At 30.9% G+C, this 21,013-nt stretch overlaps 1 protein-coding gene across 1 annotated transcript; it reads left to right on the plus strand.

The window, feature by feature from the left end:
* Positions 1–11,727: 11,727 nt before the first annotated feature.
* On the plus strand, positions 11,728–13,434 carry LOC111895030 (receptor-like protein kinase HERK 1). Its single transcript, XM_023891118.3, has 2 exons — positions 11,728–12,802; positions 12,891–13,434. The coding sequence occupies exons 1-2, from the start codon at positions 11,888–11,890 to the stop codon at positions 13,320–13,322; spliced, it is 1,347 nt and encodes a 448-aa protein (XP_023746886.1). The 5' UTR covers positions 11,728–11,887; the 3' UTR covers positions 13,323–13,434.
* The last annotated feature ends 7,579 nt before the right edge of the window (positions 13,435–21,013 follow it).

Raw genomic sequence — 21,013 nt, forward strand, 5'->3', positions numbered from 1 at the left:
TCTGTCGTCGAAATCTGGATCGATGTTTACAAGAGAGGTTTCTGATTCTGATAAACTAGATCTAGAAAAACAATCTTTTATTTTTAATTTTTGAAATTGTTCCAGGTCAGAGACATCACCAGAGATCATAGATCAGGAAGCTTTGGTCGTTAGAGAGAGGAATGAGAGTCTATGGAGGAAGAATTCGATGAAGAACATGAGAGAGAGAGAGAGAGAGAGAGATGAGAGAACGAGAGGATGAGAGAGACTAATTTCTGGATTTTTTTTGATTTACTGATAATTTAATTTTTGCAATATTCTTTACTATACCGGATTTACCCTATGGTCTTTTGATAAAACCTAAAGTAACATTAACTTTATTCATATTTACAACAATACCATGATTAATCCAATCCGTTCAAAATTTGATCCAATGCTCTACCTTTAGTTCTCGGGTTCTCATTAAACTATGAGTTCTCAAATGATCATTCCTTTATATATATATATATATATATATATATATATATATATATATATATATATATATATATATATATAATTATCTCATATTATTTCTTCCTATAAACATCCTATTAGTTAAATCATGACATTTTTCTTTTTTATATCATTCCATATAATTATCTGTTATATCCCTAAAATACCCTTAAGTAATTAAAAATAAAAAAGAAAAAGAAAAAAAACCTCACATAATCGCTACTTCAATAGACGTTAGGTCTCTTCTTTATCCTCAGTACATCTCAAAGCCCTCCTTCTCATCCATTAATCACCACTTCAACCGGAAACCGCTACTTCAATCGGCCATGGCTACTGCAATCGATATATTCAATCACTGCCACCTGGTCTTCAATCTCCATCGCCGACCGCCGATCGCTTCCTCCTGATCTTCAAACGACATTTGAACAGCGCCAACCAATCTTCAATCGCCACCGCCAATTGGCATTTTCTTATCTTCTATCGACATCGGGGTCACCATCATTGGATCATCCTACCTGAACATCGCCACCTATGTGAGACTTGGATAAAAATCTACAACCTTTTTGGATCCTGCTCAATATGATACAAAGAAATTGGATAATTATGTATCATCGCAGAATGCATAGATTATTAGGGTTCTACCGATAGCCAAACTTTTTACCTTGTGGGGTTCTTTGAAGCAACATCAACAGAAGCGAAGTCAAACCAGATGAAGCTTTAGTTATATTGTAAATGAGGATACAAATTCCATTAGTTTCAATGATTAAAGTGATTGTTTTGTTGAAATTGTTTGATCTTTTAGAGCAATGTACGTATATGACAATGGTTTGATATAGCAAAGTACTTACATGAGTTGTATCTTTGCACCGGGAATAAAATGTCTATTAGGTTCAATGATAAAGTACAATTCTTTGATATTTTAGAGTACTAAAAAACTGTAGAATCTGTTTTGTTGTTTGTTAAAGCTTTTGTATTGTGTACAAGTTTGTTCTGGTTATTTTCTTTGACAAAAATACCACCATTGCAGGTTAGCTTTTGTTAAAAAAAAGGTGTTCACTAGATGTTTGATTTTCTTGAAAGAAAAAAAAGTAGATTGTATTATTTGACTTAGAAGAATATAAGATTCGTTTTAATGCTAATATTTATTTCTATAAGCAAACTTATAAGGTGACAAAACTTTTGACCACATAAAGGTGTAATCAATTTGTTTCATAAGTATACAGAATTGTGTTTCATGTTTTGTACAGTTTAAGGATCTTTTTTGATGTGTTAGAACTGTTGATTTAATTTGTTTTGTTTTTAGTTCTTTTGTGCACTTGACACCAACACATATATGAAACAATGCAAGTACCCGAAGTCAAAGAGTGTAAAAGACATGTCTACCCTTGTGCTTTGTCATAAGTAATAACATGCTAATATTTTATCTGTGTAAAAGACATTTTTACCCTTTTATTTTATTTTATACTTTTATTTAATAAATTTCCATATTATTAAATTTGAAATGACCCCACCCCAACCATATCCCCAAAACCACTACCACTACTGTCCAACTCCACTAACCATTTTTCATATTAAAAGATGAGGAACAAACTCATAAATTACATAATCATAATCGATCAGACCCTATAACATAATAAAAGGATCAAAATACCCTTTCCTCATGTTCTTGCAACATCTTTTGATCATAAAAAATAAATCACAATGCCAATCGGTTCTTTCAAAACCATTAATCGTAAAATAACTAGAACTAAAAATCAATCTTTTGTCATATTTTATACTAATTCCACCTGCTCCTCAGTCTTCTTGTTCAAACCGGTACATTGAGATCAAACCCGTAGCTCGGCTCCTCATTGTACGAAATTGCTCCATGCTCACAACTTGAATCCGTTTGATCTTGTTGTATGTTTTCCGTTCTCTCAGGTACCTAAAAAAATTCAGTTATTATAAACTATACAAAAAAATAAAAAACTAAAAATTCTAAATAGAAAAAAATGTTACATTTTTCTTTCTTTTCTTCTTCATAACCTGTTCTACTCTAGATTCCTTTCTCTTGGATGGTGGACGACCTTTACAAAGTACTTGCAAGGGTGGTAACAACTTTGTAGTCGAGTCTGAAAAACGAACATCATTGACTATCAAATTTCCATTACTACTACAACCCCAAATTGAATCATCATTTAACTTTTCTTTTTCTATATTTATACAATTTAGCAAGTATTCATACTTTTCGCGAGAATTAGCAATACGTGCAATCTCGTAAAAATTAGAACACAAGTGGTCAAATTGCTTAGCACTTTCAATACTCATCAAATCGTCATAACAATTTATCACTAAATAGTGTCCATGCTTCACATCTTTCCTCCACCGAGACAAAATATATCGTGGATGAATTTCTTTAACATCCTTCTCAATCAATATCTTCACAACATGTCTACAAATAATTCCTTAAAACTCAAACAAATGACAAGAGCATTATATATCACATGCAATCTCATCATAACTAACCATATAAAGAACTCGGTTTTTAAAATCTCCATGTTTCCCTTCCATAATATCTGTGATATGAAATACATATCGTGTACCATCCACTTTGACCAATGAAGAATTACAATACAACATACCTCGTAACTCATCTTGAAAGAATTTAAAAATTGCATTTGTGTATGCATTGTGAAATTGTCTCTCAAAATACCAGTTACTAATTTATATGAAGAATTAAGAGACTGAAAATCAACCTTAGTTTCTTTCTCGATCTTGCTTTTCAGCGTGTTGTCATATTGCTCAACAAATTGTCATAATGAGGTTTTTGACATACACATAAAAAAAAAAGCATTCATGCTTTCACTTCTTTGTGTAGTATACATCCTTACCCAAAAGTTTACTTTTACATATACCGACACCCAACGCCTTCGATCATTAACTAAAGAACATAACCACTCATTATTTTTTCAAGTTTGTAATTTTCAACCAGCTTGCACCACCCATCTTCAAACTCTTGAGAGTGTGTAGACTCATATAGAAGGGTCTTTAGAGTTTTCTTTATTACTTTATATTAAGCCAACCTACTTAATTTTTCAAGAATTCTTTTTCATAATATGCCAAAGACAAAGACGATGATGAGATTCGGGGAATACCTATGCCACAACCCCTTGCATCGATCGACATTGATATGTTATTATTGCTTTTGGTACCCGTCCATTCATGCATTCTAACCATGACTTGAATAACCATACATATGTTTCTGTATCCTCTCGTGAAAGCAAACCACATCCAAATAAGATAGATTGTCCATGGTGATTTGCTCTAACAAAAAGGTGCAAACAACATATTATATTTTTTTGTCAAATATGTGCTATCAAACGAAATAACATCTTCGAATGACTTGTAAGCTGCCCTAGACCTTGCATCTACCGAAAATACATTTTGCATACGACCCTCATCATCCATGTCAATCATGTAGAACAAATTTGAACTCCTTTTTTGCATATGGACAGAATAATTACAAAGTGCCTCAGTATGCCCAACCCCAAGCCTTAGTTGTCTTACTTTTGTGATGTAAGATCTACAATCTGTCTCACCAAATGGCAAATTGTCATAACCTTCTGCTTCAACAACTAAAAAATGAAAACTTTTGTTTAACGAAATTCCAGCATAATCATTTAACTCAAGTCTTCGCTTAGCATATGAACCCATTTTGTTATGTGATTGTTGGAAATGAGATTTTTTGGGACTTGAAGCATGCTTATGTTCAAGAAAAACACGAGATAGTCCATCTTCCATCACCACATACAATTATGCAAATTTTTGCTTTACAATTTGTTTTAGAAGACTTTTGATATATATGGTTTGTTTGTCTTAGGCACATATACACCACCTCTGGTACATCAAAGTGAGTAGTATGTTGTAGAAATACAATCTTTTTTTCTTGTACTACTTTTCCGTACATCAAGTCTAATATGAAATGCGTATTTTTTAAAGTAATCATATAGTTCATTTTCTAAATCAAACATCATTCCAACTTTAGGAATGTTTTGATCTTGAGGATTGAGAATTGTATACCCCTCAACTAAATTTGCATCCCCTATTCTAATCAAAGAATTTATCAACAATAAAATAAAAAATTTATTAACAATTAACAACAAAAGATATTAGTGGCAATGACAGAAAAAAAAAATTACCTGAGGCTGTTGATGTCGTGATCGATGTTGCTACTTTTAAACTTCATAACCGAACAATGTAATTGGCGCACTGATGATCGATGTTGGGGATTGGCCGATGGGGCAGCAATGGCAGGTGTGCAAACAAAGACGATCTTCTTCTTTCTTTTGTTTACATGATGTTTTTTTTTTCCTTTTCCTTTTCCTTTTTCCTTTTATTTTCAATTACTTAAAGGTATTTTTGGGATATAACAAAAAATTAGATGGAATGAGAGAAGGATGACAAATGTCATAATTTAATTGGGTAGGAATGTTTGTAGGAAGAATTAATAGGAGATAATTTAATTTCTCATATATATATATATATATATATATATATATATATATATATATATATATATATATATATATATATATAGAGAGAGAGAGAGAGAGAGAGAGAGAGGTTTAAATATACTAACTAAATATTGTATGAATGTAGGAATAAATATAAACCAATCACTCTAAAAGGGTAATTATGTAATGTTACATTTAATTAATATTTTTAAATTTATTAATTTGATATTTGTACCAAATTAAATCCCTTTATATTAGGTAGCTATTTATGAAAATATAATTGACTTTTTCTAACCCTAAATTTCTCCGGTTTATCTATCAGATGAATACTCGATCATAAACCATTCTGTGTACCGGTGATATTGAAGTCGAGAACTGGAACGTCTAAAAGGAACGAGAGAAGCAAAGAAGATGATGCATGAAGGAGAAGCAATGTCGGAGTTAGTCCCATTCGCCAACAATTATGGTGTCGCAACCTAGGAAGGAAGGATGTCGATGTTGTGAACAGTAAGCTGATTTCCATTCCCACCATCCCTAATTTCCATTTAATCTCTATGTTGGCAAATTAAGCTGGCCCAGAGATCAGCCTCCTTAAATCGAGTGCACACTTAAACCAACTTGAATCATCCAACTTCAAGGGGTAACAACCCATCTCTTTCTGCCTAGGGCTTGTTTTCCTCTTTGAATCTATCTCTGTTTCTCCAATCGACACCTGCACGGTATGGACGCCCCGCTTCCCATCACCGTCAACGCCTCCAACTCAAGTAAATGTCTCTCTTCTTCCTCTTTTGTCTCTGTTCTCTTGTTATGATGTGCCTTTTTTATAGTTTGTACTTTGATAGATAACAATCTCAAGAAATTAACAGTAGTATATAGAACAATGCATAAATTTATGAAATTATCTTGTGTTTACATCCAGAAGAATAACACACCTTCTTTCATTCATGTGGAAGCGGGGGCGGATCTAAAGCAAAGGGAATGGGGGATGTGCCCCAACGATCTAAAATTTTCTGTGTAGAATTTTTAAAAAAAAACATATCAATGCTTTGTAGACATGTAGTGCCCTCAATGGATCAAGCAAGTAGCGGTGGTTCCCTAAATTACTTAGATCTCAATTTTATCATATCATAACTATTGTTGGTCTAAAAAGTAAAAATAACGAAGGAATTTAAAATCCCAAAACTAAAGCAAGTCCAGGACTCGTGAATATCTTTTTTTTTTAACCGGCAAATAATATATAATCTACTCCTAAGCTAACACCTAAGTCCACCTACGTCCACAACGGGACTTGAACCCTCGACCTTAAGGAGGGAGGACACCACCTGATACCGCTCGGCTAGAAATGCATAAAGCCACAAATGCATATATTTAGACAAATTTACATAAACAACCCCTATTTTTTAAACAAAAGTACATATGGCTTATTAAAAATACTTAAATTTTAAAAACAAGTTTAGTCCCTGTGTTTTAAATAAAATGGCATATCCGCCACTACGGACAATATTCCTAACTAGTGCCCCCTACGAATAAGATTCTTAGATCCGCCACTATGTGCAAGTTGATATGCATCTAAAAATTACCAAAAAGACATGGTCATGTGAAAAGGGAACAATAAGTCTTTTTCTCATATTTTAATGGTATAAAATTTTTGGAGGTGCTTTTTTGTTCTTGATCATTCGGTATATGCTACCAGCAACATAACCACTTTTCCATTAATCTGTGGAAAATGATTTTTATGATTAATAGTATAGTAAGAGGTTTACAGAAAAGTTTATGTGGTACTTTCTCATGCATATGGTCCGATTTGCACAATCTTAAAACAAAGCCATATGTTATGCTAATTGGATCTTATAAAAGGTCATTGCTTTTTGTTGTCTTTTTTGGTTTTACCATTTCCCTTCTCTTTTTTATAATTATTTTGAAAATGATGTTATGTATGCAAATGACATGGATTCCTTTATACAAATATGTTGGTTGGTTGGGTTTACACACTTCCGAGTCAAGAATTCAACACGAGGACGATGGTTATATATGACCATGTGGTATGCATTCTATTAGAATTACTAAAGTTTGTTTTATAATTTTGTCATATAAAAGCATTCTAACGGACTGTTATTATTACATAATTCGATTTCATTTCAGTTATTCTCATAGAATGTTTGAAGGGAACATGGTGATCAAGGACATGAAGGTTGGATGATGGTGTGTTTAATGGAGATAAACATCGGTCATGAAAGAAAGAACTATTCATCATTATATTCTGACAGAATAGTCTACAATAGAATAATAAGACTATATATAATATATATATTCTGGTAGAGTAATCTATAACTTGTGTTTATTTTTTATTAGTGAGTGTTTCATTATCATAGAATAAAAAATATATATTTTTTATTTTTTCAAGAATGTAATAGAAAAAACTGAACTTGTATATAAAAATTTGATATTTTTCGAGAAGTAAGACACTTTATTAGTTTATGGTCTGTATTTTCATAGAATATAATTATAAAAAGAATGATATTCTGACAAAATAAAACCTAGTATTATTAAAAATTATGTTAGAATTATCTAAACTAAATTAACTTTTAAAAAAAATCAAAATTCAAAATTATGATAATCAAATATCCATTAAAGTCCGAAAATTTCTTTTTTTAAATTTGTGTTTGCTAATTTTAAGGCAATGCAAATGTACAATATTACCCTTCTTGTAGTTAAATGACATTATTCTATTTTTTAAATTTAATAATATAAGGTAAAACATTTTTCTTAAAATAACTAAAATGATTGATCAATATTCATCCTTACGTCCATACAATAATTAGTTAAAATACAATAACCTAACCCTATATATATATATATATATATATATATATATATATATATATATATATATATATATATATATATATAGGGGACAATCCACTTGAGATAAAAAAAAAGTAGAGATCTTGAGATTCAACCCCAGCCACATATTTCTCATTTGCCACTCTAACAATTCAGCGTAGTGGCAGCAACGAGGTATGCCTAATCATAAATGATTATATGACAGAAAAATATAATCATACATAATTATACATGTGTATACTTATATGCCTAATCATAAATGATTAAAAATATATGTTTGTTCACAGGTTGAATAATCATATATGATTATGATAGTTAGTGGCAGAAAAGGTGATTGTGGCAGGGGTAGCGGTGGTATAAGTAACGGAGGTGGCAGTGGTGTGATCAGTTGCTGTTGGAGGTGGTGGTAGTGGCGGTTTGTGGTGGTGGGGATGGTCATGGAGGAGAAAGAAACGGACTACGCTATATAATCAATTATGATTATTATAGGCCTGGCACGCCGGTACGCCGGAGGGTTAGAGTGACAGATGTTGAATCTCAAGATCTCTATTTTATTTTTAATCTCAATAGAACTTATATATATATATATATATATATATATATATATATATATATATATATATATATATATATATATATATATATATATATATATATATATATATATATGAAAAATTGAATATACACTTAAGGGTATATAGGCTTAGGTATCCAAACTCTTCATATTACGCCGTTTTATATCATATATACACATTGTAATTGTCTAATGTTTTTCTCATTCAACTTTTAACTTGATTTAATTCTAAGATTTTATAAATTTTACATTTATCTTCCTCTTACATAATTTTCACTTTCAAATAATAATATATATAGCCTAGTAACGTTCTTCATAAAGATGTTATGCAAGAGGAAGATAATAGTGAAATTTTGAAAATCTAGAATGTAAATCAAGTTGGGGTTGATATTTAAAAACATTATAATGAATATATTAAACAAAACGATGTATTATGGTGGATTTGGGTACCTAAGCTTATATACCCTTAAGTGTATATTCACTTTGCTCATATATATATATATATATATATATATATATATATATATATATATATATATATATATATATATATATATATATATATATATATATATATATATATATATATATATATATATATATATATATATATATATATATATATATATATATATATATATATATATATATATATCCATATTATAATAAATGAATAGTTTTAATCTTATTTTGCCAAGTGTCACTCTAATACAATTCCTATTTAATATTATGCCATGTGTCATATAGATATATTAAGCAACTTATTCCAAAATTCAAACTTACATTTTCTAATTATATGTTTCATTTGAAGTTATAACAAATTTAAAAATTTGATATATCTTTTAATAAATAATTTATTTAAAATGATTTATTTAAAAAAATTGATTAATAATTATAAATTTTTATACTGAAAATTTAATTAGTCTTATAATCCGTGGAAATCACTGGTTAGAAACTAGTGTGTGTGTGTGTGTATGTGTGTGTGTGTATATATATATATATATATATATATATATATATATGTGTGTGTGTGTGTGTGTATAGGGCTAGATTAATTTGTTTATTATATTTATTATGTGTTAGAATGCACGAATAGGAATTCAGTTAAATTAAATAATTATTTAATTAAATAAATATAAATATTAAATGATTGCCATAATTGTATGTATATTAATTGATATCCATAATTATAATTCTATTTTTATGGAAACTAATTAAATTCGTTATTAATGTGAACAATAACATTATTCGTACATTTTTCTAGATACAAATATATTCTGAAAAAATATTATTGTTGACATTAACGATGATTTTAATTAGTTTCAATAAAAATAAATATTAAGAATGGATATCGTTTAATATACATATAATTTTAGTAATTTCTTATTGGTGCATTGAAACATACAATAGATATGAGAAACATTTGAATCTACCACTCTCTCTCTCTCTCTTTTTTTTTTTCTCTGTGTGTGTATATATATATATATATATATATATATATATATATATATATATATATATAGACACACACACAATTTTGCCACATGTCAATCTCTTATAGGTTTTGATACTTGTCATTTTGTAGTACTTTTAGAATAAGTAATATCCACATGTCATTTTCTGGATTTTTTCAAATTTTAAAATTAAAATGTCACATAATACTTATACTCATGGTTTTAAAACTCGTCAGAAGTGTACACCTTGAGGCGCGCCTTAAGGTGAAGCGGACCATGGCCGAACTAGAGGTGCCGCCTCTGTGGTCGGATTTGAGACGTACGCTTCGTCCGAGTGAAGCGTAGATGAATCGGTAGAGGTGGTGCGTTCTTCAGAAACGTATGCCTTGAATTTTTAGTCTAATTTTGACTTCTTTCTTTTCAAATCGCACCTGGTCTGCATCGCATCTTGCAATTCTTCCTCGGTTGATGAAATTGATGTTCTATACATTAAATTGAGTCTACCAGATGTTGTTTATATATCTAATTTGAGAAACATACGCTTGATTTTTAGTCTAATTTTGATATTTTTCTTTTCCAATCAAACCATTCTGCATCGCATCTTGTAATTCTTCCTCAATTGATGAAATTGATGTTACATACATTTTTAAAATGAGTCTACCAAATGTTGTTTGGATATCCAATTTCTTGATTCCCACATACATTCTTGTATAAATTGGAAGCATAAGACCAAAATTTATAAAAATATATGTTCTGACCCTTGGAGATTCAATTTTATATTATTGTAGTATATGTTTAGTATTTTATTTTTTATAAGATATATAATTTTTATATTTATTTTTTAATTTCGGCTCGGACTTACGCCTCGCTCCGCATCGAGGCTTACGTCTCGTGAGGCGAAAGGAAAACGCCTCGAGGCGCGATTCCGTTCTTTTAGGGAATATGTGGCTGTTATGTACCTAATATTAGATATAGAACCATCAATAACTACATAGTTTTAACAAAATGCAATCAAATCTCTTTACCATCTTTCTTATATTCACTATTAGGGTAGATGATAGACTCTGTACATATTTTTATGGAGGTTTAAATATTTTATTTAACACCACAAACCATGTATAAAAATACATTATCAACTACCTATAAATCTTCATATTCAAATTTAATATAGAAAGTTATAGTGAAAAATTAAAATTGTTCATTAAAAACCCAATAAACTTCTTCTCATAACACATCAAAAAGGACCATGCAAGTATATATATGGTAGGTGTCAAAGAAAGCGATAAAGCCTACTAGAGGTCTAATAAAAACAACTCATTCGAAATACATAGATGTTGGAGATAAATTATGAAATCAGGAATAATATGAGCTTAAAAGTAATAGGAAGAAGCTAACAAAGAAAAAAATTATGTTTTTTAATCAAAATGAATTCAATTTTAATGGTTTTATACCTAATATTACATACATGATAGCCATATATTCACTTTTCCCATATATATATATATATATATATATATATATATATATATATATATATATATATATATATATATATATATATATATATATATATATATATATATATATATATATATATATATATATATATATATATATATATATATATATATATTGTAATAAATATGAAATAAATTGCAATTAATATGTTTGGTCCTTATTTATTATTTCAAAATTTAATTTTAAAAATATTTAATGTTATACTTTAGTATTTTTTTAATCATGTATTACATGTGCTTAAAAACCTAGTATATACATAATACACATTTTGCCGGCGCACGACTCGTTTTAGAAGTAATTAAAGCATCAACTGGGTTATAAAAAAAGTGTTGACTAAAATCATAAGTTCTATATATTCCTTCGTCCTTTATACATTATACATTACTAGCTTAGCAACAACATATCGAATCCATATCATTGCTTTGTAGGTCTTAGTATCAGTTTCGCTGGGCCTTTCAGTTCTTCAATCTCTCCAATTATAACTTTTCTATCACAATTCCAGTCGACCTCACATATAAACAACCTCTTCCATGGAAGAGTTTGAGCACCTGAGAGTACCACTTCACTTCATTAAACTTGCCACCAACAACTTTGGGGCTTCCAACTTCATCGCAGAAGGTGGATTTGGCAAGGTATACAAAGGAGAATTCAAAGCAGAATTCTTTCAATCTGGGGATCCGATCGTTGGTGCTGTAAAGCTTTTGGATAGATCAAAAGATCAAGCAGATGTTTCATTTTGGAGAGAGATCATGTTGCTTTCCAGTTATAATCATAAAAATCTCATCTCACTTCTAGGATATTGTGATGAGAGTGATCAAAGGATCATAGTGTACGAGTATGCTTCAAACAAAAGCCTTGATTTTCATATATTTGGCCCCAACCTCACATGGATTCAACGTCTAAAGATATGTGTCGGTGCTGCATGTGGCTTGCAGTTCCTTCACGATCCGAGGGGGAGCCAACAAAGAGTCCTCCACCGTGATATAAAAAGTGCCAACATCTTGTTGGACGAAAACTGGAATGCCAAGATTGCTGATTTTGGCCTATCCAAATATGGTCCTGCGAACCAACAACACACGTTTCTTTTTTCTGATGCGAAAGGCACTCTTGGGTATTGTGATCCCATGTACATAGAGACAATGTTATTGACCAAAGAATCAGACGTCTACTCTTTTGGCGTTGTACTATTTGAAGTCTTGTGCTCAAGGCCTTGTGTCGATTATAGTTTTAGTGATCTACGTCGATCACTACCACTATTGGTAAAAAAGTGCTATCAAGAACTAACTTTACACACAATTATCGATGCTAACTTAAGTCAACAAATCGAACAAAACTCGTTGGATACGTTTGTAGAACTTGCATATCAATGTTTGGAAAAAGATCGGACAAAACGCCCGTCAATGGATTTGGTCGTCAGCAAGCTCCAAACTGCACTCAAATATCAAGTAAGTTGCTTTTTCCTTTTGTTTTTGTAAAAGCATCTGAACATATTTTTTTATTCAAACTGAAACTCTTTCACCCGCTTTTGAGCAGGAGGAGTTTGAGGGTAAACAACCAGAGACAAGAACCAGTGTATCTCAAAAGAATGGAGATGATTCAGATAAAGAACAAGTGGCAGGGTTGTCATTTAAATTTAAAAAAACGAATAAACCCTCTTGGGAATATGAGAAAATATGTCCACCTGGAGGACGCGATTTGATTATTTTGTACACAGGATGCTACACACACATCCCGAAGACATTCTATGATTGCTCAAGTATTGAATCTTTACTCGACCTTTATAGAGTTTCATACGAAAAACGAGATCTGTTATGGAACACGAGTTTCAAAGGTGAACTAGAGGAGATGTTGGGTAAAGATGTGTTACCACCAAGGCTATTTATAAAGGGTAAGTACATCGGTGGAGCTGAAGAAATTGAATTGCTGGACGAGCAAGGGAAATTGCAGCTACTACTTTTAGCATAAAACATATGCAAAGCGTGTGCAAGAGATGGATTTGTGATCTATTGTAATTGCAGATTATGGATTGTAAATGATTGATTTCCAGCCAATATATATTTTAATCATTACGCTACGATGTGAGAGTGTTAGTTGACTTTCTTGATATTCGAGTGTTTTGGCTGAATCTGTTGGGGTCTTATCAACCTTAGCTCTATTTTGTATTTTTCATCCTCTTCCCACTAATATTAAAAAATACTTTTCAATCAAATGTTGTTATTATTATAATAAATATGATGAACTAATGACTTACTTTTAATTAATAAATATAATATAAATAATTAATTAAAAAAAAACTAGTTGTATTTTTATAAATAATAAAAAACAAACATTATATGATACAAGTAATAGAAAAATAAATTAAAAGCATAGTCCATTTTAAAAAGTCCACTCTATAAATAACCCATAACATTGATTGCTAACCTATCTTCTCTAATAAATGAATGTTTTTTTGTCACATGTCACTCTCTCATATATTATGCAACATGTCATTTTGTTATAATTTTAAAATATTTATTTTCCACTTGTGATTTACTTCATTTTTCATTTTTCAATTCAATTTATCACTAATTTAGTTTCTATAAATTAAATATATCATAATTACTATATTAATGTCAAATTTCAAATTTCAAATTTAATTTTAAATAAATTTACAGTTTAAACCTTTATATTTAACATTTTGTTATAATTAACACGTTTAGTACACGGGTCTAACAACTAAACAAATAATTTTAATTTTTTTCATGTTTTTTTTCTTATAATTTTATACTTATTTTAAATTTCAAATTAAAATATACTTTCCATTTAATCATTCGTATTTAACATTTTATTTTAATCAACTCGTATAACATACGGGTTTCACACCTAGTTGTTGTATATTAAAGTAAAATAAAATTTTGTATTTTCTAAAGGTTATTATAAAACTATTAGAAAGAAAAATTTAGAAGCTCATTAAATTTTAGACAAAATTATAAAAATGGTCCCTGTGGTATTCATTTTTTTGGGGTTTTAATCCAAATCATGAATTTTTTGGTTTCGTTGTACTTTTGAACTAGTTTGTATGTGAAAATAATCCCTCTATAAATTGAAATGACTATAATACCCTTAGGGTATTTATTTTTCATTTTTCTTTCATATTTTTTATATTTAATATTTATTTATTTATTTTAATAATTAAAAAATAATAGAGGACCTCTCTCTCTCCACATGTTCTTCTTCCTCATGAACACAACACCAAACACAGAACCACCACCACATCCATGAAAAAACGATGTGAATCTCGAGCACCACCGCCACCAAAATTGTAACACTACCACTAATTCGAAGCTACCTTGAAGGAAAACAAAAGTTTAGGAGATCTCAGTCTCTGTATGGATGGAAAAATCTATAAATCTCGAACCATAGTGTTAGTTCCTTCGAGTGTTGACCAACATCCATTCTGAATTAAGAAATCAGATGAGAACTCGATGATAAGAATAGAAGGATAAGCAATTTCAACACCCATCCTACCCTATTAGCCCTGCAAATTTAGTTTCCAAATAGATCAGCGAATTGCTCCTTTTAAAATACGTATCATCATCCCTCAACTGTGTACCATCATTCTGCCTTCTTCCACCTCCACTCCATCATATCTTTTTCCACCATTACTACAACATCCGCACAATCGGACTACCGTCTCACCATCATTACACCTCTAGAAAACCTAGTTGTCACCATTATTGCACCTATCTCAGCCACCCCCAACCCAGAAATGCAGCACTGCCATGCCTCTATCTTTCGCTCAGTATTCATCATTTCGATTTGTGGTTATGCAGATAGGTTTATGCCTTGATGAGACGTGCTGCAACTTCTGATGAAGAAAAACCTCCGACATAGCCTGAATTGAAAGAAATGCAGCTCGAATTTGAATACTGAGAGTTACATTCCCCTTACAGATTACAGAAGCAAATGATTAAAGCTGGTTGATATTTAGAACACCTGGCCAAAGCACGCCCAGCTCCACTGAGTTCATCCCTTAAACAACAAGATCTTGTTGTCTGACGGAGTGAAGATTCTCAAGGATAACAGTTTCCCGGTGAGAGAAGGGGGGGGCTCACCTAACCAGATGCCCACAAGCGGATTTGAGAACCGCCACTGATACCGTCGACGCTTTGACTCAGATAGCAGCGAAGGTTAAGATTAAGGGGGCAATCTTTGGGTGAATGTTTTGAATCTGGTAGGTAATGGAATGGAAGCACGATGTATGTGTGTGTGTTTGTATGTGAGAGAGAGAGAAAGGTGGACCCAAATTAATTATTTATTTTCTTTTTCATTTAAATTAAATAGAAAAAACATAAAAAAAAAATATATGAAAAGGACATTATAATCATTTCAATTTTACAAGGGATCAAATCTACGTACAAACACAGCCAAAAGGACCATGAAGCCAAAAAGGTTGGGGTTTTGACTAAAACCCCAAAAAAATGCATACCACAGGAACCATTTTTGCAATTTTGTCTAAATTTTAAGAATCCATTGCATTAGCCCACTTTATCTAATTAAATCTCGTTGGATTTAGATATAATTTTGGTATAATCTAAAAACTAGTTGTTCCATTATATATATATATATATATATATATATATATATATATATATATATATATATATATATATATATATATATATATGTTTTTCCGTGGCCGGCTGTAAGTTACCAGCGTTTGGTTTGTCTCTGTTTTTATTTGTCGATTATTCTCCTCTCGACATGTCTCTCTTTCTCTTTCTGTTGGTGGTAGTCGACGATATGTCTACGGTGAGCGGCGTCGTTATTTCTTGTCATCGGTGGTAATGTCTGTGGTTGGAGGACTCTTTTAAATTATATTGCAATGGTGTTAGCCTGTTAGAACATTTACATGTAACGCCCCATTTCTGGTTTGCGATTTAAATAAAGTAATTTTCAATTCTTAAGGGGTAATCGTCAAGTAGAGACGGGATTTGCACGTGGTTTAAGTTGGCTACTCGACGAGTCCATATTCTTGGACTCGGCGAGTCTGCCAATCTGGATGAAACCTTAATTTCAAGGGTTTGCACACTATTTAAACAACACTATGCGCCCCAAACCAGCCTCCATCACCCTCATAACGTCCCTTACTAAACCCTAGTCTTCCTTTAAGCATTCTTAGAGTATTTGTCATCTTGTGAAGGATTTTGATGTATTTTGGGGTTAGAAAAAGAAGAGAGAAGAGGGGTTTTCAAGAGGAGCAAAGAAAATTTGAGTTTCTTGTGTCATTCCAGTTTCCATTGAGGTATAAAGCTCGAATATTTGCTTGTCATCATGTAGATCTCGTTAAAAGCTTGCTTGTGTTGTTTTTGAACCATTTTCTAGAATTTGATGTCGATTTAAGAGTAGTAAGATGATTGGGTTTCAGATCTAAGCATTTCAGAACTCCTTAAGCTTAAGGTTGCCACATTTATTGAGCTAAACTCCCATTCCAAACCTAGATCTCCTCTTTTAGCTCTTTATTGCGCATTTTAACTTCTTATGAGCATGCATGCACGTAAAGTTAGAAACTTTATGTGTGAAACCAGTCCTAGGAACCCAGATCTATGAATTGGATGCACTGGAATCGAGCAAAATTGACTGTATAGTAATGGCATGCTTGGGACTCGGCGAGTTGTTCTTCAGACTCGACGAGTCGAGTCGCGAGTCCCCGATTTTTTCCCGTTTGAGAGTTTAGGGTGAATCAGTGAGTGGGAATGGACTCGGTGAGTTAGAGTTCAGATCTAGTAATGGAGGGACTCAGCGAGTCCGGTCAACTAAAAGTTGACTTTGACATGGAAGTTGACTTGGATCTGGAAGTTGACTTTGACTAGGGGTAAAATAGTCATTTTAACCTGAGAACAGTTATCAGTATCTGATTTAGTGTTTATGGGATTGTAGTCGGGGAGTTCCGGATCAACAGTCAGTGAGTTTCAGAGTTCGTACCTCAACAGCTAGCGTTCGAGGTGAGTTTTCCTTCCAGTAGGAACGGGTCTACGGCCACAATGTCGGCTTGTCTATTTAGCAGTAGTTCCGGACTTCGGTCCGATGCTGTAGTTCAGTGTACTTGACGTCTCTGTGATTCAAGCATGTCTTTGTGTTATGTGTTCCGGACTTCAGTCCAATGCAGTATGCAGTATATGTGTTGATGCTAGTAATTATGATTATGCTATGCTATGTTTATTCAATTTCTGGACTTCGGTCCGATGCAGAGGGCAAGGCCCTGGTTAGTTCCGGACTTCAGTCCGATGCAGTTTCCGGACTTCGGTCCGATGCAGAGGGCAAGGCCCTAGTTAGTTCTGGACTTCGGTCCAATGCAGTTTCCAGACTTTGGTTCGATGTAGTTTCCGGACATCGGTCCGATGTAGAGGGCAAGGCCCTGGTTAGTTCTGAACTTCGATCCGATGCAGTTTTCGGACTTTAGTCCGATGTAATTTCTGGATTTTGGTCTGATGCAGTGGGCAAGGCCCAGTATGTGTTTTATGTGTTTTGTATGGTATTTGGTAGTTTGGGGAAGCTCACTAAGCTTTTTGCTTACAGTTTTAGTTTTGGTTTCAGGTACTTCCGCTAGCAAGGGGAAGAGCTCGGGTTGATGGCATGACACACACCACAGTTGCAGTTTATTCTTGAGAGTTTTATTCAGATATTTTGATATGATATTGACTTCAGTTTTGAATTGATATACATTTACTATGACATTTTGAGACATACGATTCATGGTTTTATTATATAACATTTGATGTTGTGGTTTTTAGTAATATTAAAACAAAATTTTTGGGTTGTATTTTTCGGACGTTTCATTACAAAATTTGTATAGTGTTCAATTAATGTTATCTTATTTTTTTATAATAAAATATGAGTAATTAATAATCTGTCAGTTCTTTTTTTTTTTTTTTGCATATAAATTTTGAACTTCAAACTCCTTTAAAGTAATGTGTTTGTGCTTGTGTGAATTATAAAAAATGCTCAATTATTTGGACCTCTTTTACATTCTTAAAAGACTTTTTAATAATTACTTTAACTTTTTTCTTAAAATAAACTAATCATTTCAAAATAATTATATTTTTATTAATTATGATTATATAATATTATATCCCTCATGATTACTTTATACCTATTTAAAGTCATAACTAACTAATCATTGATATTAATAAAAGGTTATGGTTATATTGGTTTCCGAAAAAATAATTTTCTCTTTCTTAGTTTTTTGTCTTCTTTTTTCTCTGTTTATATATATATATATATATATATATATATATATATATATATATATATATATATATATATATATATATATATATAAAAGTTGACGTATTTAAAACTGAAAAATAATATAGAGAATAAGTTTTTGAAAATTTCTTTTGTTTAAATCATTAATTTTTTTCAAACTTTATTATTGTTTTGTTATATTCAATTAAATTTTACTAACTTTATTATTTTCTAAATTTTCTTTTAAAGGTTCTTACAAGATAAATGGTTATAAATATCAAAATTTAGAAGAAAAAAAACATATATAAAGTAAATGTCTTGAAAAATGTTTTTAAAAAAATAAATAACTTAGGAAAAAAGTATTCATTTTTTTGGAAAAGATAAACAACTCAGCAGAAAACTTCACCATAACATTAAATAAAAAAATAACATTATATAAAAAAAACATATTAAAACGTGTTTTTCATTTAATGTGTTTTTAGAAAAATTGTTGTATTTTTAGAATCCCAAATTTTTAGTGTTAACAAACACGTATAATAATAAAAATATTATAAAAATAAATTTAAGAGACATATTTGCAAAATAAAATAATAATAACTATAAAATAATAAATCTGAATATATTATTTAAAAAAAATGTTAAAATTATTATTAAACAAGTTTTTTACATCGATGGAATCATATAAACATTTTCTATTCTTTTATCTAACTTATAATCTAATGATAAATATATGTCTATTATATAATTTAGTTCTATTATTCTTTTTTTTTAATGTATGTGTTTTATTATAATAAAAAATATAAATTATATATTTATTGCATGTGCAGTATTCAAGTATTCAAGGAATATATATATATATATATATATATATATATATATATATATATATATATATATATATATATATATATATATATATATATATAATAGTAAAATATGACTTTAATCTTTATTATAGAAAACACCAAACCATATAAAAGAAAATCTATGATGTTTAAAAATAAAATGAAAAAGAAATACAAATAAAAAAAGAAATAAAATGAAAAAAGAGGTGCATCAATAATAACAAAAAGATGAGTTTATGTCTTTTAGCCTAGTAGAAGATAACCAATAAAATTCAGTTAAAAGATGATTAATGTAGAGGTTGGCTAAATGGACATTTCATTTTTAGACACCCCATATAATTTTTAAGGTTTTTTTATTGATTAAAATTACATTGTTTTTGAAAAAGATGATTAAAAATAGTTAGGGTTGGCTAAATGGACACCCCATTTTAATGTAGATCAATCACGAAGGAGATGGACAGCCTCCGACGAATCTACTATAATAAATGAAGGTTTTTTTGCCACATGTCCTCTTCTCATTCATTTGGACACATGGCATTTTCTAGAATTTTTAAGTTTTTTATTTTCCACTTGTCATTTTATTGTATTTTTCATTTTATTAAATTAAAATTCCACATTTAATGTGTAAGGTAATATATATGTAAAGTATTTATTAGAAAAAGTTTATATATGTAATGTATTCAATACATTAAAGTCTCATTAATTTTTAATAATTCAAATTTTTCTCATTTTTCTTATAAATTCAAACTTTTCAAATTGTTAAAATTTTATGTTTATTTATTTTAATTAAACTCATGTAATACATGGGTCTCACACCTAGTCTTGGGAATATTGAATCAATGATGGGTGTTCCCAGGAGCATGGAACCATTTAGTGCTGCAAACGAACCGAGCCGAGCTCGAGCCTGATCAGGCTCGGGCTCGGCTCGTTTAACTATGTATAGGCTCGAGCTCGAGCTTGACTCGTTAAGAATTGTACAGGTTCGGGCTCGGTTTGGGCTCGGCTCGTATACGGTATACTCTAATTTTCTAAAATGGTATTTATTAAATTATTATTTCTTTTAATATATAAAAATAAAAATAATTTTTTTATTATATATATGTAGGCTCGTTTAGGCTCACAAGCCTGATATTAAGCTCGAGCTCGGCTTGGGCTCATTTAAAATCGATTTCGAGTCGAGCTTTTAACAATTCGATCTCAAGTAACTCACGATTAGCTTGGATCGTTTACACCCCTAGAACCATTCAGCGAAGGAGATAATATAACGTTTGGAATTCCCACACATAGGAATGTGACAGGTACGACTAATATCGAAACGAATACAATTCTAAAGGATGGTGGGCCAAATAATAACATCGCGTCATTGGGGTATATTGGGCCTATCCCTGAGTGCCCCCAGCGGCCCAAGGCATGTTCACAGCCCAAAGAGATGCCATGTCCTACAGTACAGAGCATAGTGCTACTGTAGTGCTGTCCCTCCACGAGTGGTGCTTCTCCTTCGCGCAGAAATCACTCTCCTCTCAACAGTAATGGCTCTTGCTCACGCAACAATAATGTTTCGTGGGATCTCAATAGAAACCCCAA

Source organism: Lactuca sativa, chromosome 5 (assembly GCF_002870075.4).
Source record: "Lactuca sativa cultivar Salinas chromosome 5, Lsat_Salinas_v11, whole genome shotgun sequence".
Lineage (NCBI taxonomy): Eukaryota > Viridiplantae > Streptophyta > Magnoliopsida > Asterales > Asteraceae > Lactuca > Lactuca sativa.

Coding starts and splice junctions, on each gene's coding strand:
- LOC111895030 (XM_023891118.3), top strand. CDS start 11,888: ATGGAAGAGTTTGAGCACCTGAGAGTACCACTTCACTTCATTAAACTT. Junction 12,803..12,890: donor AAACTGCACTCAAATATCAA/GTAAGTTGCTTT, acceptor GCTTTTGAGCAG/GAGGAGTTTGAGGGTAAACA.